The sequence below is a fragment of the Haplochromis burtoni genome, unplaced genomic scaffold (assembly GCF_018398535.1).
Source record: "Haplochromis burtoni strain Fernald_Lab_line unplaced genomic scaffold, NCSU_Asbu1 Contig_41, whole genome shotgun sequence".
In the NCBI taxonomy this organism is placed as follows: domain Eukaryota; kingdom Metazoa; phylum Chordata; class Actinopteri; order Cichliformes; family Cichlidae; genus Haplochromis; species Haplochromis burtoni.
In genome coordinates this window covers 158,812-177,332 of record NW_024582402.1, presented here as the reverse complement: position 1 = coordinate 177,332, position 18,521 = coordinate 158,812, and the positions used below count along the sequence as shown (strand labels likewise).

Genomic DNA, 18,521 nt, shown 5'->3' with positions numbered 1-18,521 from the left:
TTGTGTCTGTGAAGGTTCTCAGTCATCCAGGTCATCGTAGTCAAAGGAGCTTGCAAAGAAATGCTTGTGATATCAGTCAAAAAACACAGCCTATTTATCCAAAGTCAGTATCAAAAAGGTTACTGATTCAGTACATTATTAAATAAATTCACTGTTATATAATCAACATTTTGTTTTTAGTTGGCTTGACTTAATATTGAAATGAATACTTTGTCAATTATACCAGTGAGTTATTGTAAAGAGAAACATATCAGTGATAAACAGTGATAAGGGTCTGTGCAGAATATACAGAAAACAAAGAGAATTTTTATCAGTCATTATTAATTTTAATGTATTTTGACTTTAATTCTAAAATCAGGCTTGTTTAACTAGTTCAGCAATAGGTCAAAAAGGCCATAGCTGATAATTTGCGTAATCTACCTGAATATCCTGTGTAAAAGCTCTCTGTAGCCTTGTTAGCCATGCCATACTGTCGTGACACCACCCTCTCTGCTTTTCTTCCTCTCTCAGAAGTCAAAGCCTTAAATCACAACACTAATCCTTGTGAACAGTATTTTTAACTTGCGCTGGGACAGAAAGAACAGCAATAGGATTAGAGAATCAGTGAAGAGGCTGAAGCCCTAACTCATGCAGTTGATCTTCTTGCACAGTGACTCAAAAGTACCACAGCTCTTTCTTTGTCTTTATTTCAACCTGGAGGATTTTTTTTTCTTTTTTACCATGGTGATATTTTTGCTTGATATTGTAGATTTAAAGAAAAAACATATTATCGTTTTTCTCCTGTGATTTGATTCAAACTCGGCATAAAACATTTTCCAGTGATTGGTCTTCTGAGCAGCTGTCGCAATGGAGAAGTGGAAAATTCTAAAAAAACGTCGCTCCAGTCTTTTTGCATCCGTAAAACGCGACTTGAGTTTCACGCAAAGCATCGAAGAAGAGGAGAGTGAATTCCCCTTTTCACAGGACAGCTCAGTAAAACCGTGGACATCAATGGACAACCTTGACGCTCCTGGTGCCAGAAAAGAGGTGAAAAAAGATGAGAAGACGGATGCACCTAACCCCTGGCAATCAAACATTGTCAACCTAAATGTGGGTGGAAAGGTGTTTCACATCCCTAAACACTTGGTCCTCCGATACCCAAAGACCAGGATCGGAGTCCTTGCTCTGTGCAATGATCCAGTTAAGCGTCTGACGCTCTGTGACGATTATAATTTTCAGAACAACGAGTTCTTCTTTGACAGGGACCCCATGTTTTTCCATTACATATTTCACTTTTACTGCAGTAATGTTCTGTGGGTGATGGATGGCTTGTGTCCTGTCAACTTTGAGGAAGAGATCTCATTCTGGGGGCTCAAACTGAAGGATACTCCAAGGTGTGCTGTAGATATTTGATATGCAGTGTATCTATTGTGGCTTTGTCTGTGGATATTTAAAATGTAGCTATGGTAAAGCATTTGTCTGTCTTTCTCAGGTGCTGCCGCATTCTGTTTGAGGAGAAATTGGACGACATCAGAGAACACCTGAAGGTTAACCAGGAGCTCATAGATGAGATTAAACCTCACCATGATGACGAGGGCTACAAGACCATGTTTCTTGGAAACTTTCGTAAAGCACTTTGGGACTTGATGGAGAATCCTTACTCCTCACTGTCAGCCAAAGCCTTTGCAGTGTTTTCCAGTCTCTTTGTGCTTATCTCTATCGTTGCCATGACTCTGAATACAGTCAAAGAACTTAGGCAGTACAAACCTGCAGGCAAAACCTACATGGAGTGGGTGGAGGTTAGTTCTATCCTTTTCTTCACGTTGGAGTACTTTCTGCGACTACTCACCACATCAAACATCAAGCATTTTGTGAAGAGCGCCCTCAACTTTGTCGATTTGGTAGCCGTCATGCCCTACTTCCTCCAGATCATTTTTGAGACTTTTGTATTAGATGCTGAAGACATCAGTGCTCAGGAGGATTTGAAGGCCATGTCAAGAGTCAGCAAAGTCAGCAAGGTGCTCAAAGTGGTCAAGCTCATGCGCATCTTCCGTATCTTGAAGCTTGCCCGTCACTCCACCGGCATGAGGGCTTTCGGCTTCACCATCCGCCAGTGCTCTGAGCAGGTATGAAGGGAATAATCAATAAACACAAATGCTGGTAACATTTGAAGGCCTTTGAATAACATGGCAACCTGCAAGGCAAAGAGACATAAGAGGAACAGGAGGTAGTTTTATGTGAAAGTCACCACTAGGAGAAGAGAAGTAGAGAAGATGAGATAAGATAAGAAGAGAAGAGAAGAAGGTTATGATAGTTTTACAATAGGATATCACAATCGATTTAAATTTGCATATTTTATTTCTTGAAGAGAGTGACACTAGATGATTAGCTTATGATAAAGAACAAAATCCACCTACCAGCAGCTCTAAACTTCACTAATGTAACATAATATCACATTTATTCATTTAATTAACAAAAAACAGAACGGTTTCATTGCATATGATGTGTTTAAAACCCATTAATTGAACAAAGCTTACACAGCCGAGTGCAGAAATGTCAGGAAGGCTTTATAGTAACATCTCAAACTGTCATATTACTGGATGAAAGCCACTAAAATAGTATCTGCTTTATGACATAGTTTTATATAAACAAGCGCTGTCATTGACGTGCTCTGTTCTGTCGTGCTGCAGGTGTGCTGTCTGTTTCTGTTCATCACCATGGGCATCTTCACCTTCTCTGCTCTGATGCATTCTGTGGAGGTGGATCAGCCCGGGACACCGTTCAGCAGCATACCAGATGCCTGGTGGTGGGCTGCGGTGAGTACGGGACAAGCTCTACGTCCAGTAAAGTTCTATGGCTCTAATATGTTTGGGATGCTTGTTACAAATGCAGTATAACTAAAACATCAGATTTGGGTTTTTTTTTGTGGCTTTTAGTGATTTCTATAAAAGTTTTAACACTCTGGGAATTATTTCTTCTTTTTAATGGCAGCTGTGATGATATTGTAAATTATTTTTGAAAATATTTTCAAGTCCAATTTTTAGGTCCAGCCACACTGATGATGTAACCCTACTTATAACACCACAGTTGCTCCACATCTTTTCATTATGAATGGGGCAATTAATGTTTTACAGCATTTAGAGCGTGTAGCCAGCTCTCACCGGCTGCCACTCAGCTTCTTCCGGATCAATTAACTCAGTTATGAAGCTTTGGTAAGCTCTTTCTCTTGACAGCGCTGAAGGGAAGCTCAGTTGGGGTGTGTCAGTATGATCAAGCAGTGCAGTGCATTTCGGGTGTCAGGGATTAGGTCTATCTGGATTTGTGCTGCCTGCTTAGTCAGACCAAGGCAGATTCACAGTACAGATCATGTTCCGTGCTATTTTTATGCCTTTAAAATGCAGTAAACACTGATTATATTCAAGAGCTCAAACACAGTCTTCTTTAGTGAATTAATGGTTGGCTAAATAATATTCTGAAATCGTCTCTCTTGCAGAAAAACCTACTAACTATAATAAATGTAGGATTTGCCTTTGTGTAATTCTTACCCCAAAGTATCTTCCATAATTGGTGCTATATGTGAAACGAAGAGAAAGATGTGGAGTAACTCTAGGGTCACATAAACTTGATATAAATTATCTAGCCTATACAGATGTGGAGAGTGGCTACTGATGGCCGCCAAGCTGTCATATGGTTAAACAGTAACTTATGCAAATTTACTTTCAAGCTTCATATATAAATGATCAATATTTAGAGGTATGAATATCACACCATTTCTAGGTTCACATGGGTCACACTGTGTCACCAGCCTGGTACTCTGTGTGTCTTTCAGTATCATCTGAGGACATGGTTTTCATTTATCTGGTGGCAGCTGTGAATTTATATGTGTCTAATTCCCTCTAATGCTGCGTAATGCGTCTCATTTGTAGCCAGACAGAGTGATTGCATTCAAGAAATATAAAAAAAGCATTTTAATTACTCGATTCACAGAAAGTAATGGATACAAAGTGCATGAGGCCAGGTGAAAGGCAGGTACTGTGAGGAGTAAACTAAAAACTTCTTCTGCTCTTCTCTTGATCCCTACTTAAATCTACACGAGAGAGCACTGGCTTTGAGTAATTTTATGGAAGCTGACGCTATTCCTTTTTTCCTATAGGTCAGCATCTCTACTGTGGGCTATGGAGATGTTGTCCCCATCTCCTACCTCGGCCGCTGTGTGGCATTCAGCTGTATCTCCTTTGGCATCATCCTTAACGGCATGCCCATCTCCATTCTGTTCAACAAGTTCTCCGACTACTATGCCAAACTGAAGGAGCAGGAATACAACTTTTCCAACACGGTGCGCACCTTCCAGCTCAAGAAACGTCTCAGGCGTAAGTTTGACAGCTGCTTCGAACCCCGGCCGGAGGACTCGGATGAGGAGATACACTATCGGCCCAGTGGCAGGCAATTTACCCCCGAGATTGAAGAATAAGAAAAATTGCCTAGTTGTGACCTCAGTAACCCTAAATTGCCTTATCACCCTTGGGTATACAAAAGTAAAAGACTCCATCTGCCTCTAAGTCTCAGCCTATGTGATTGAATAAAAGCGATCTGATGGGGGAAAGCAGAAAGCTGAGACAAGCATTAAGCCTCAGCTTTGCAGTAGGTACTGTTTTCACACTATAGCGACAATTCCTCTGTCAAATGGACAAGATGCTCAGACTAGACAACTTGTTATGTGTTTCCACAAATAGCACACATCTACAACTAATGCTCACTCAACAGAAATAGATGTTTGACACAAGGAGGTCAAACAGTGACATTATGAATGAAGCAAAACTTCCCTTATATCCTTTTGAAAAGACTACTGTCATTGAAAGTGCTATTAATGAACAGTTTTGAGTGACTACATAGTCTCTTACATTTTACTTTGATGCTCAGCAAAAAAGAAATTGTACCTTCAAGCTCTAACTAGTGCAACTTTTGGCCATTACCAGCATGTACCGCCACACATCATGGCGGCTTTAAGTCACCATTTACTTGACTGCAATAAAAACATTTTATTTATGTGTGCATCTCAGAACAACTATAACACCATCAATGGAAAGTTCTCACATTTGACACAATTTATGTTTCATCGAAGTGGCATACCTATCGAAAAAGCACTCCCTCTGTTTTTGTCCAGTCACTCAGTGTGGTCTTGAAGACACCCAAGTGGGGTGAGAGATATAGCAGCGGGTGTCAGTATACCGATCAGGAGCCTCAGTGTAATTTGGTTGTCAAGGATTAGTAGGATTTGTGCGTCTGTTTCCTACCTAGTCAGACAAGTGGAAAAGTCAATCAAGTACTGTGCTATTTTGGTGACAGAAGGAATCTGATCAGGTGTGCACAGACAGGACGTATTTAAATACTTACAAGCTATATTTAATAGATGTACAATAGAGGCCTCCAGCGTAGTGATTTTTCACTCCTACTAACACATGGGCAGTGATGCCTATATCTGTCATCCAACAGCTCAGAATTTGTCGCGATCCCTGCGGCGAGAGAGAATTGAGCTTTCCGTTCTTGACCAGGAGATGTCAGGATCAATCATGGTCTAAGCCTTGTCGTCACACTGTGATGCTATGATTAGATCATAAACCCAAGTCTTGCCTTGGGCACCAGAAGACCAGCATTATAACATATTAAACAAACATACAAAAACTCTTCGCGGATACAGACACCACAGTTTTCTTGGCTCATCTGCTCGACACTGGTTTTAAATAAGAGGGACAGATAGAGGGGATTAGAGACAAGTTCTCTGGTCAGTCACGACAGATGCTGTGGGAGTTACACTCCATTTCCAACTGCAGGAATATTGTGTTGAGCCTCTGCTCATGAAAGACATCCTGAACATCCATTTTACAGCAGACTGGGACTTCATCCATTTGAATAATAATCAGAGACAATGACTCATTAGTGACTGATGTTTCCTTGTCATTAAGTTCTGTGCAAGTGCACTAATTAAGGAGCGAACGATCAAATGTAGTGTCAGATGTGTCTAATTTACCCTCTGATCTGGGGTTAAAGTGGTCCGGAACGGTGGCACCTTCAGTTATTGAGTAATTATATCTGATAGGAAGTTTAATATAAAACACTGTCAAACAGTTCAGTTTTCATGCTCTGCAGTCTTTCTGGATGATTCTGATGCCACACACGGGTTCACCACATGATCCCGTCTGCACACGTCCTTTTTTCCGTCCCATCCCTGTCAATAAAGTTGTGTTTGTGGTACAGAAGAGGAGTGAGCATAAAAGGAATAACTTTTAATAAGTGGCAGGTAATTACAAATTCAACGTTTCAAAACAGCTCAACAGATTTAATGCACAAATTGTTCCTGTGCAATTTGGATCTCAACCTGTCTGCTAGCTAGAGGTATAGTGGCTGTATTTTTGATGAGTGATGGCAAAACATGTTAATGTGTATTAATTTTACTCTCAGAGCTGAAGAACAAAAGGAAGGTTTCTATAGCGACTGACATGATTTCATTTGGAAATGCAAAGATTACATGTTATTTCATTAATTTAAGATTTTTTTTTAATCAGACACTGTTTCTGTGCATGGTGTGTAGCTGAAGTTAGCAATTTCATGTTCTGAAATGTTTTTAAAAAATGAATTAAATGATAATAATACCAAAGTTTATACTGGAAAGTAAGTGCAGGTTAAACAGGGTAGTTTGCAAGTGTTGTGGTTCAGTTTACAGTGGGAGAAACACGTGACTCAGTTAAGATAGAATTCTGCGACAGAGGTGGAAGTGTAGCTTTCAGGGGAGAAAGCTTATAAAACGTCATTTGTGTACAAAGTCAACAAATTTTTAGGCGATTTTTATCAGACTGGATGGTTACATTTTTATGATATTGCCTGAAAGAAACAACAGTTGGAGCAAGTTTCAATTTTGAAGATTAAGGTAAAAGAAGAAGGTCACATCACAATTACTTCATTACAATAAACGTATCTACGTATCCCCATTTAAAACTCAAAAACAAAAATGAGAAAGTCCATTTATTTGTCATTAAAAATTACTGTCTTTCAGCAGACCTCGCTTATGCAAAATTAGTTAACGTAAAAGAACCTTAAAGTTCGTATTTATTAGTGGACACCTGTCTTATCTTTCTGAGGAATGAAGCTATTACAGGATATAGGTACTGTTGGTTTTACTGTGCCGTCAGCATCAATTACACCTCAAGAGTATGGCTGTATCACATGACTCAGCCAGAAGGAGAGAAATCAGAAAATTTAGAAGGCTAACACATAGTAGTTGACAAGAAGAGGAAGCAATGGATGAACATCAAGAAGGAATCTGAGAAGCTTGAGAAATACCAAGGGCTGAGTTAGGAGTTAGAAAAAATGTGAGGGTGAAGGCAAAAGTGATCCTCATGTGTGTATATATCTATATATATCTATATCTATCTATCTATATCTATCTATATCTATCTATCTATCTATCTATCTATCTATCTATCTATCTATCTATCTATCTATCTATCTATCTATCTATCTATCTATCTATCTATCTATCTATCTATCTATCTATCTATCTATATCTATCTATACTATCTATATATCTATCTATCTATCTATCTATCTATCTATCTATCTATCTATATCTATCTATCTATCTATCTATCTATCTATCTATCTACTATTACATATATAGTTATATATATTATACATATATAATATATATACACATATAATATATATATATATATATATATATATATATATATATATATATATATATAGTATATATATATATATATATATATATATATATATATATATATATATATATATATATATATATATATATATATATATATATATATATATATATATATATATACTATATATATAATATATATATATATATATATATATATATATATTGTATATATATATTATATATATATATATATGGCATATGATAGAACATCGGCAAAAGAGAGAACAATGAGTTATCATAGGTTGCAGTAAAGCTTTGATTCCACTTTGGTGCAGTAGGCAGTGCCATGATGAGGTAAACATACTCAGCTTATTTGACATCTGCAAACTGACTGACATCTGTGTGTTCTGGGCTAAATGGTTGAAAATGTTAACACACAGCATCAACCTCAGCAAGAAATAAAGGGCAAGAATCTGTGAAGGCAAAAAAAAAGAAGAAGAAATAATCAAGGTGCTTTGCGCTGAGCACAGCAGCTGAGAATAACAAACAGGCCACTGCCTACCAGTGATATCATCCTTAGAGGTTAAAATGCTAATCATAGCCAGAAGTGCATTTTAGATGTTAAAGTGTCACCTTTCATATTGTTCATCTGTGCTGGAGATATGAAGCAGTCACCTCTGGTATGATTAAGCAACTACAGTATAGCCACAGGGTGACCATGTGTGTGAACAGTTGCGTCATAATCCTTGACATCTCCTTTTTCCGGTCACACTCTCTTCCGATTAGATCCCATCCTTCATGATGTGTTAAGATAAGATGCTAAAGGGACTCATAGTCAAGGAAAATATTTTAACCACAAGTCAGCACCAAACCCAGATTAGATTCTGCACAATGCAATATAAACAAACAACAGGAAAGTTGACTAAAAGCAGAAAAGCTAATCAAATATAAGCACTGAGTCTTTGTTTAAATACACCGAAAGTGGACAGTGGTGGATGCCCATAAAAAACATGGTCAGAGGTTCAAATATAAAAGTCAGCGTATGTATATATGGATGCACTTCTTTCTATGTGTAAGTAACCACCAACCTTCAGACTGGGAAAGGACCTGCTCTTTCTCCCGAGCCAAAATAATACTCATAATGATAATAACACAATAATAATACTCATTAAAAAAAGAAAAGAAAAGAAAGAAAAGCAGTTTAACAACAGTAACTGCAGAAGTAGTGACTTGTTACTTCCACCCTGAAAAACAAGATCAGTGCCAGAGCAGATTTTTTATCTCACTGAGAGTTTCAGCCTTGAGATTCCACATCACTTTCATGCTGAGCTTTTGATCAGGACATGCTTTTCCCTCACCAAGGCTGAATGCAACTTTTGAACAACCTGTGGCCACTACATACACTCCCTATATAAACCCCCTCAAATTCCTCAGGTCACTCATTTTCTGCCTTTGCCAACCAACTGAGGAGCAGTAACACATCATACAATGCCGGCTGCTAGGTGTTTGGTGTCTCTCGTGGCGGTGCTAGTGGCTGCAGTGTGTGTGGCACATGCACAGGAGAGGATCAAGATATGTGGACGAGAGCTGATACGTCTGGCCGTCTCATCCTGCGGCAGCTCCCGGGCCAGGAGAAGCATCCCGGATTTAGGACTGGAAAAGAATCAATACGCTCCTCTCTGTAAGTACTTAAACAATCTTTTATTTGTGTTTTCATGACATATATGAAAGGTAAACAGGGAAAGACGTACTCTTGCTTCTTGACATCAAAAGTTTGCAAGATTTTTTGGGGATGAAGCTGCACGTTTACAGTGATCTCTCTAAATCCCAGATGTGTTGCCTCTGCACAGGGGAGCAGATCTCCTCCACAGAAGAGTACCTGACTTCAGGGACTGTACGCACGGCTTCAAGGGCAGATGGAGAAAAGGACGCCGTCTCCTTGGCTCCTCACCTTCTGTCATCACGGATCAGGCGAACTGCTGGAAAAATATCTGATATTTGCTGTGAGAAAGGATGTAGCATGAAGGAGCTGATACAGTTTTGCTAAATGAAGCCGGTGGCATATCAGAACGAGTTAAGTGATTATCTTCAGAGTTTTGCTGGGTTTTCTTTTAGTGATCCTGAATGTACTTGGTGATATTTATCTATGACATTTAACAGTATCAAAGATAAAACTGGAGTGCACACAGGATTTTGTTATTTGATTTATTGTTTTTATCAATGTAAATATAGTATATTAACTGAACCGATATTACTGGACAGTCAGTCCATAAGAAATCACAAAAGTCCCAGAATCAAACCCTTATTTTCTCAGACCTAACAAAGATGACAATAAATATTACTCCCAATGAAGTGAAGGTTTCAGTTACTGCTTGTGTCCTATACACTAATCTGCATCAACTGACCCAAATCTTAGACAATTATGATAAGTAAACAAATGCAAAGCATACAAAAAACTTCAGATGCCAGAGAGCCATTTTAACACTTGAGCTGTTTTTCTGCTGTATATGCATACTGGTATATATTAAGATCCATGTAAGTTTTGTTGTGAGCGCAGTTTATTGGTGCCAAAGGAGCTAAATCGGATTGTGGCTATTGGCCTAGCCATTGAGCTATTTAACAGAAATAATCTTTGTAACCCGGCCTGTGCCTCACACCGAGGAGTGTATAATTCTCTCAACAGATAATCAAATGTGCCGCTGATTAGCTGCCACTCTATACTGCAGCCTGCGCCGAATGACTCCTAATAGCAAATGAAATCAGCCTACAGTGACTGATTGGTTAATTTGTTTTAATTGAGGGAAGAATGGATTGTGCTGTACGTACGATTTGTTTTTGCGTAATTGGTTTTATTTGCTGTGTTATCAGACAAAGCGCGCAAAGATGAATGCTAAAATTAGATCAACTTGTTAGCAGATTATATTGTTAGAAAGGTTTTAACTGCAGATAATCAGAGAACACAGCACACTAATAATGCCTGTAACAATTGGCTTAATCCATCAAACAATAAGGAAATTAAATTAGAAATTTTGGGTTCAAACTGATGGCATGCATTCAAGATTTGTCAGCCATCATACTACAGTATTAGTAGTATGATGGCCCATGCTTAGAGTAATGTGCAAAAGTCTTGAGCCACCCATCATTTCTTTATATTTTTCTTAGAATTGACCAGACTCAAGCAATAGTTCTCCAGATTTTTTGAAAGACTTTAAAAAAAAAAAAAAATCATTTTTAGTCCAGTCATTGTACCTGACCATTTGAAATGTTATTTTTAGGGTTTCTTTGTTGATTCTATGAAACATAACATAAGATAAAGTAGCATTTTTGTACCAACGAGGTGATTCCTGAAGAGCTATTAGGTGAAAACTTTGCATATTTCAGTGTGGTGTGCAGTGTGGTAGGCATGAAAAACTATCTGCAGAATATGATTAGTATCTGAAAGTGATGTCCTTAAGAAGCAGAAAAAAAAAATCCAGCAAAGACCTGACACAGGACCCATGTATCCCCACCCTTCAGTTGATCATCGACTGTTCACCGAAGCCTTATCAGAGACAGAATAATGAAGTTAAATTAGAAATTGTGGGTTCAAATCTTCAACAATAAATATGGAAGAGGCCAGGATAAACACAGTGTCTGCTGTCTGCAGTGTTTTGGAGCTGCATTTCAGTTAGTGGAATCTGGGATCTCATCAAACTTGAGTTGCGGTCAGATTTTGATCTGTCATGCAGACCCATCATATGACAACAATTTTATTTTTCAGTATGACTATAACCCCAAACACACTGCCAATGCAGTGAAAGAATCCCTGCATAGAAAAACACACAGTGGATCGCTATCAGTCATGGACTGGCCTCCCCAGAGCACGCACCTCAACATTATTTATAAATACAGAGAACAGAAAAAAAGCCACTCGACATCCAAAGAAGAGCATTGAATGTCAGATTAGAGAACTAAGAGAGATTGTGTTGAAGAATAAATGTCAATTCTCACATTGAAGCTTGTTAGAACTATACAAACACCTATTGTGCATTTTCCAATCAAATTATAAAGAAATAAGGGATGGCTCAAGACCTTTGCACAGCACCATATGTATATAAAAAGGGTATGAAAGGACAAAAATTACCAAACAAACACTACAGTCACCCTTCATCTTTTCCCCCCATTCACTCACATATAATTTTATGCTAATGATAAGATAATTCCAAAAAACATTCTCCTACACCCACAGATTCATTGCTGTTAGTCACCATAACTTGCATAAAAGAAGTGTACAAGCATAATTCAGCTTGTACAATATTACTAATATTTGCTGTCCTGCAAAGACGGGGAGAAAAGCATAGTCGCAGTTTTATAGTTGCCCCACAGTAGGTCATGGAAATTATGAAGTAAAATTATTCCTAATTCAATTTAAGAAGAACACATGTGAACTAAAATAAAACGATTTCATGAAAGGTTTGATGCAGTGTCTCATGCTAACCAGCAGAGAGTGACAGATATCAGATTTTATGCGAGGTGCTACACTGCTATCTCCCACCTGACACCCATCCATCGCTCTGTGCATGAGCTGGTTAATTCTGTCAGGTTAAGGGTGTCGCATTTTTGTTTTTGTATCCATCCCATTCTTTTCTCGTGTATTTCAGCCACATTTCCTGCTGCGATGATCAGCCTCTCGCAGCTCATTATCGTAAAATGCTCAATCACCTCGAGTGATCCTTTATCTCCTTGTGACAAGAGGGAAAATGTGATCAGAGGACACTTCTGGGCCTGAACCCGTCCTTATGCAGTGCCAACATGAGATGACAAACGCACGGCTGCAGGGGGGCCCCTCTGGTGGGCTTCTCTCCATGCCTGTTTTGTCAACTGAGAAGCTGCTAAACCAAATATGGAAAATGAAATCAGAGCCTTTATCTCTCCTTCTGCCTTTCTATCTCTTTGTGTCTAGTTTCAGTGAGCGGGTAAAGCAGCAGGGCAGAATAGCACCTTTGCTGAGTGCCAGCAGAGCAGCTACACGGCTCACACATGAGCACACAAACGCACACACATACACGTCAGGCAAGAGTGTACGCGTGTGTGTGTGGACTTGTGGGTGTCAATTTGCATGTAAATGAAATGGCTCTCAGTGCTCTTGTTTCCAACAGTAAAAGTGTCAAGGCTAAGGATGCCATACTTTGTCAATGTGTGTGTGTGTAGAGGTTTCATGTTTTCATGTGTCGGTGTTTGCATATGTCTATGTGCTCTGCATAATCTGTGTGGGCGTACGAGACCGGGAAACCCATTTGAAGTCCGTGGCTGTGCTTGTTTTTTAAAGCGTGTTGTTTTTTTTGTTTTTTTTACCAATGTGCATGTGGTTTGTGCAGGTTTGTGACCAGCGAGCACACGTGGGTGTGCAGAGGGGAGCAGAAGTCAGGACAATGACTGACATGTCTGTTTTTGTGAGTCCTTTATTGTTAGAGCTCCAAGCCGTGCTTTTACGCAACATAAGCTGTCAGACGTTGTGTCAAAGAAATCCTCTGTGACAGGCTGTGCGTCTTGATTCACACGGCAAACCTGAAGATGAGGTTTACTCCGAGATTGTCATATTTCCCCCTTTTATGGCATAGATCGGCTCTGCTCTCCTCCAGATCGTGGAAATGGTGTGAATGATTGATCCTGTTCTCAAAGATCTCAGATTTTATTTTAATGGATCTTCTGCATACGTCTGTGCTAATAACAATGCTAATATTAGTGCTTTTGGGAACTTTTCTGAATGCTGCTAATAATATCTCAATCACTCAGGTTTTCCATCAAATTCCAATTATTCCAATCTTAACTTTACTGATAATTCTGTGTTTTTGAGGGTATTCTTTCAAAAGCCAGAATACTTCCTACTAATCCAATCTTAATGGAGGGTAGAGAAATTTAGTCTGTTCCTTATGCAGTCTTACACAGTTATATGATAGCAGAGCTGGTGAGGGTTAGAACAAATTGCTTGTTTTGCATTGCAAGTTGTAAACTGTAAGTCCAGTAATATGTTAAAATATGCTCAGCAGCCAGTTCATTAGGTACACCTACTGGGTGGGATCCCCTTCAGAAAAGCCTTTTTTTCTTGATGGCATTGATTCAACGAGGTGCTGGAAACATTCCTCTGAGATTTTAGTCCATGTTGACATGATAGCATCACACAGTTGCTGCAGATTTGACGGCTGCAAGGCTACAATGTCAATCTCCCTATGCTCTCAAAGATGCTCCATTGGATTGAGGCCTGATGAGGCCTTTTCTTTTGATCTTTTTCACACTATCTTCTATAAACCCTAGAGATGGTTGTGTACGAAAATCCTAGTAGATCAACAGTTTCTGAAATACTCAGACCAGCCCTTCTAGCATTTACCTAGTCACTTAAATCAGCTGTCGTCTCGATCATGTCGACATGCCTAAATGCACTGAGTTGCTGTCATGTGACTGGGTGACTAGGCTTTCATGTCAACAAGCGGTTGAAAAGGTGCACTAGTGAAGTGGTCGGTGAGTGCATGTGTAACATAATACTTTAAATATGCAGACTGTGTCTTGAACCGGCAGAGCTTCTTACAGCTCCTCCCTTCTTCACAAAGGGTCACCACGGCAGGTAGCTCTGCATACTTAATTTGGCAGATTTTTTTTTTTATACATCAGATGGTCTTCCTTACACAAACCCCAAGGGACATATGTCTCCTCCTGGGGTAAAACAAGGAATAGTTCACTTTATAGCAATTGTGCGAACCACTGCACCATGGAGCCAGACACAGATAACAGGAAACATTTCACTCTATCATATGACAGACACAAACACTGAACAAACTAACGAGATTTAACACAATAAGTTGTAACTTCTAATTATCTACATACCTTTTAAAAAAAAAAAAAAAAAAAAAAAAACGAAAAGCAGCAAGCAGCAGAAAGTGGCACATGCAGCCAGAACAGATATGAGTAATGATATCGGACAAACTGGTGCTCTTTGTGCTGTGATAGAGAAAAACACTCCTCCCCTACTCCTGTTTTCTTCAATTTACAATGCAGAAACTTATTTATCACTCACTGTTCCACTGTTGTTCTGCATCCAGCTAGTTTTAAAACTAATTTAATGTTTGCTTTATTTAAGGTCAGCTCCAAAGCTTCACTTTAATCAAATCTGAAATCATTATGCGGTCATGAGGACTCTGTAAACCAATAAACACACCATCAACAGAGTGTACGCGGTCCTGAAAGTTCTAAAAAAAGATAAGACATCTTTCAGACCTATCCCTAGTTCATCTGCAGAAAACCATTTCCTAACATCATCCCATATACTGTGAAACTTTGTTATCCTTCCATCTGCTGCATCCACCATCTACTGCAAAATGATGGGTCTGTCTTCTCCTCTGCTCAGCAGCATTTAGATGGCCTGACCAGCAGTGACAGCTTCAAGAGCATTGTGCAATCAGACTGCTCCCATGGGAAGCCCGTTGTTGTTGGGTGTTCTCTTATCTCCTGTCATCTGGGATTTATATTTCCCTATCTTTAGCATTGGTACTACGAGATAAAGCAAATAAACCACAGTTTTTCCAGAGAAAAACAGAAGTGAAGTAGTATGGCTGTAATGCTTTTTGCCTGTTTTCAAACCTCTTTTTTGCAGATGCTTCCATTTCTTAACTGCATGCCATGATTCAAATCAGACAACTCATTTGACATTGTGGACACATTCAGCTGGACCAGTGAAGCTAAATGACCAATATGTAAAATTACAGAACAGGTTCTGGTAGACTTTCCTGTAACTTTAACATATTAAGTTTTCATTTATTCATAAAAAAATGTCCTTTACTGTGGACTCACTGTAAAAACAACAACAACAAAAAACAACAACAGAGTAAAAAAAATTAGACATTTCTATATCAGAGTGGAAAGCAGCAACTTTTCTGCCAATTTAATTGTGGTATCTTTTACTTAATTACTTGGGTGGGGGTGGGTGTGGGGGTCTTGTTTAATAGTAAAATTTAACAAAGTTTTTATGGTAACAGTTCAGACTTTCTGCTTTACTTTGCATTTTCCAAAAGCCTGTACAAATAGTGATTATCTATGAGGGCGATATAGCCACAGAGATTCTTGTTTTGCAGTGCTTGTTAATATTTTGTTGTAAAGTGCTTTGGGCCAGGAGTGTCAGTATCCTTCAGTTTCATTCTTCTGCAACTTAAATGTCCTCAGATTTTCGCTGCCCACAGCCCCCAAACCAAAGCCAGTTATTACCTTAGCTCCCTTAATTACTTTCTCGCCCTATACAGTCCGTCATATGCTCGTTATTATAGCCCCTTAATCTGTCTAGTGGAAGACAAGATGCTCATGCAGCAAACACACACACACACACACGCACAGACACACACACACAGACATCAACTGCCACTTTGTCACAACCTTGGGGCCGCTGGGAGGTGGTGAAGCTGAACTAATAGAGTTGAACTGGTAGAGGGCAGTGTGGCAGCAGCAGCCGCTAAAGCAACTGCAGGCAGGTTTTCTGCAGCTGCAGAGCTCAGTGCCACAGTGCAGCACAGATAAAGTGATGCTCCAGTCTACCGCTTACAGCTGAGTGTAATGCCACTGCTGAATAATTAAAAACCTACTTTTTTGTGTGCATTTTCATTTAAGATAGTATTATGTAAAAGTTTGGTCATTTATTACTTTTATTAGTTAGTCCAGAGAGGGACAGAAAATAGCAGATATCTGTCCGGCTACATGTAACCCCTCAAGCTACTCACTGACGTTACTAAATAGCTTTGCGTTTAACATATAATGAAGTGAAACATTTGCCTTTTGATATTTTCCGTTGATTAATTTAACACTTGTCTGTCATTCTGTTAAGTTAGGTTCTAATTATTTTTTGTCAGTGAACATTTCTTTTTTTGTTTACAAGGATTACATTTTAAAAATTATTAGTCATGTTACTAACACCACAAAGTACTAAAGTGTAAGTAAGTGTAAGAGTCTGGCGTTTGTGGGCTGTATACTACTTTTTAAAATAGATGCATAAATAAATATTCAGTAAGTACTCAAATCAGAATTACTGGAATGTTCCCAGGTGTAAGCAGACTTCCCATAATTTGTGGTAAACAAGAAGAAGAACAACAAATCTGTCCATACCTATAATTTTTTAATAAGCACTCCTTATGTTTATCTAGGACAGTATTTCTCAACTAGGTGTACTAGCACCCCTATGGGTACTTCGGAGTACTGCATGTAGTTTTGTAAAATGTTAATTAAAAACAAAAAATGTTAGTCAAGCAAAATTCAAATGAATAAGCACAATAATTACCTGTTTTTGTGTGAGATTAAAAATAAAATATTCAAAGAAAAAATTGGTTGACTGTGTCCTTTGTGTCTGAAAGTTGTTCTCCTGGTACCTGTGTGGATAATCCAGCTTCCTCCCACAGTCCAAAGACACGCATATGTTACGTTAACTGCTGATTCTAAGTTGACTGTAGGGTGGCCGAAAATGAGCGTGAATGGTCATCCATCTTTCTGTATTAGTGAACCTGTGCAGGCTGTATCCTCTCACCCGACCTCTTGCCCTACGACCGAGTAAATTAAAGAAAACTAATTTGTGGTTGAAAAGATAAAATCAAAAACAAAAGAAATAAAAGCTTGTTAAAAAAGGTGATCTTTACATTTATTTGAGTCACTTTCTGTAACAACTCTAATCAAAAGAAAGCAGACAGAGCTTGTAAAAGAGTTTCAGCACCTAAAAATGACACAGATCCTCAGTGCTGAACAAATAAGCGCAGTAGAAGTTATTTATGTGGTTTTCTAGCCTTGCAACTTGCATATTGATTTTTTATTTTTATAACACCTCTCTGCTCACCCTGATGGGGGAGGGGGGGGGGTGCTCACAAAATGTCATAAATGTGATGGGGTGCTTCTCACCTGGTAGCACCTAATCTGATGCAATTCCCATGTGAAGCTGAAGCTAATTGGATGAAGCGCAAAGACCCAGCAGTCGTCTCGTGTGTGTGCACGCGTGTCCGTCCACACCACGTGTTTGCAGACGTTGAAATGTAGAAGGTGGAGTAACCTCCTCATAATTGCAGGGCACGGTAGTGACACAAGCAAAACATGAGATTAGTCTCCAAGCGCAATGAAGAAATAGAGAATTGATTAAGATGGAAAATGCTTGTCAGGGTGTGTGTGTGTGAGTGACTGAGTGAGTGAAAAGGCTACAAGGAGAAAAACGATCAGGGACTGAGAGAGGGAGAGAGAGAGGGAGACAGCGGTGGGCAGGCCCAGAAAAGCGATTACTCCAGCTGCTCTTTCACAGCTGCTCCCAATTGCTCCATTGCACCTCTTTCTCTCCGTCCATCACTCCCTCCGGCTCGTCCCTCCGTACGCTCATGTGTGACTGGACTGTTTGTAGCTGATGTAATCTTGACAAAACACTCCACAGTGGGAGTACTTAGCTGATGTGCAACCGTCTCACGGATGTACGTTTAAAAGAAGCCGCTGTGCAGATGCAGGAGAGGATTGTTCTTGATGGAATAGTAAAACGGAGTTAAATGATGTAGTGGAGAAATCAATGCTGGGAAGGCTGTCTAAATGTTATTTGAGATCCTTACTCTATTAAGTGAAATAAAACACATTAAATGTTCCACAAAACCGCTGCTCACACACAAACATGGGGGCTCCGTTCCCGCCTGTTCGACTCTTTTGAAATTCCTTTCACTATTGTCGTCAGACCGTCTCGGGGGTGGGGAGGTGGCTGTTAAAACATGAGCAGTCCATTCAGTACGCTTCACCTAATCAAAGCTACGCTGCTTGTGAAACTTCCAGTTCTCCAGCCCATCAGGATGTGTGATAAAGACAGACTGAGAGACATGGGCTTCCT

General features: G+C 39.3%; 2 protein-coding genes across 2 annotated transcripts; both read left to right on the top strand.

The window, feature by feature from the left end:
- The first annotated feature begins 846 nt into the window (after positions 1-846).
- On the top strand, positions 847-7,341 carry si:rp71-39b20.4 (potassium voltage-gated channel subfamily V member 2). Its single transcript, XM_005920661.2, has 4 exons — positions 847-1,373; positions 1,472-2,105; positions 2,670-2,795; positions 4,133-7,341. Exons 1-4 carry the CDS (start codon positions 847-849, stop codon positions 4,448-4,450), a joined length of 1,605 nt encoding a protein of 534 aa, XP_005920723.1. The 3' UTR covers positions 4,451-7,341.
- Positions 7,342-7,990: 649 nt separating this feature from the next.
- Positions 7,991-10,836, top strand: insl3 (insulin-like 3 (Leydig cell)). The gene is made up of 2 exons (XM_005920662.3): positions 7,991-9,344; positions 9,514-10,836. Exons 1-2 carry the CDS (start codon positions 9,152-9,154, stop codon positions 9,708-9,710), a joined length of 390 nt encoding a protein of 129 aa, XP_005920724.1. The 5' UTR covers positions 7,991-9,151; the 3' UTR covers positions 9,711-10,836.
- The last annotated feature ends 7,685 nt before the right edge of the window (positions 10,837-18,521 follow it).

Excerpts from the sequence above, each read along its gene's own strand:
- si:rp71-39b20.4 (XM_005920661.2), top strand. The coding sequence starts at position 847 with ATGGAGAAGTGGAAAATTCTAAAAAAACGTCGCTCCAGTCTTTTTGCA. Across the intron at positions 1,374-1,471 it reads AAACTGAAGGATACTCCAAG|GTGCTGCCGCATTCTGTTTG; the intron begins GTGTGCTGTAGA and ends TGTCTTTCTCAG. Across the intron at positions 2,106-2,669 it reads TCCGCCAGTGCTCTGAGCAG|GTGTGCTGTCTGTTTCTGTT; the intron begins GTATGAAGGGAA and ends GTCGTGCTGCAG.
- insl3 (XM_005920662.3), top strand. The coding sequence starts at position 9,152 with ATGCCGGCTGCTAGGTGTTTGGTGTCTCTCGTGGCGGTGCTAGTGGCT. Across the intron at positions 9,345-9,513 it reads GAATCAATACGCTCCTCTCT|GGGAGCAGATCTCCTCCACA; the intron begins GTAAGTACTTAA and ends GCCTCTGCACAG.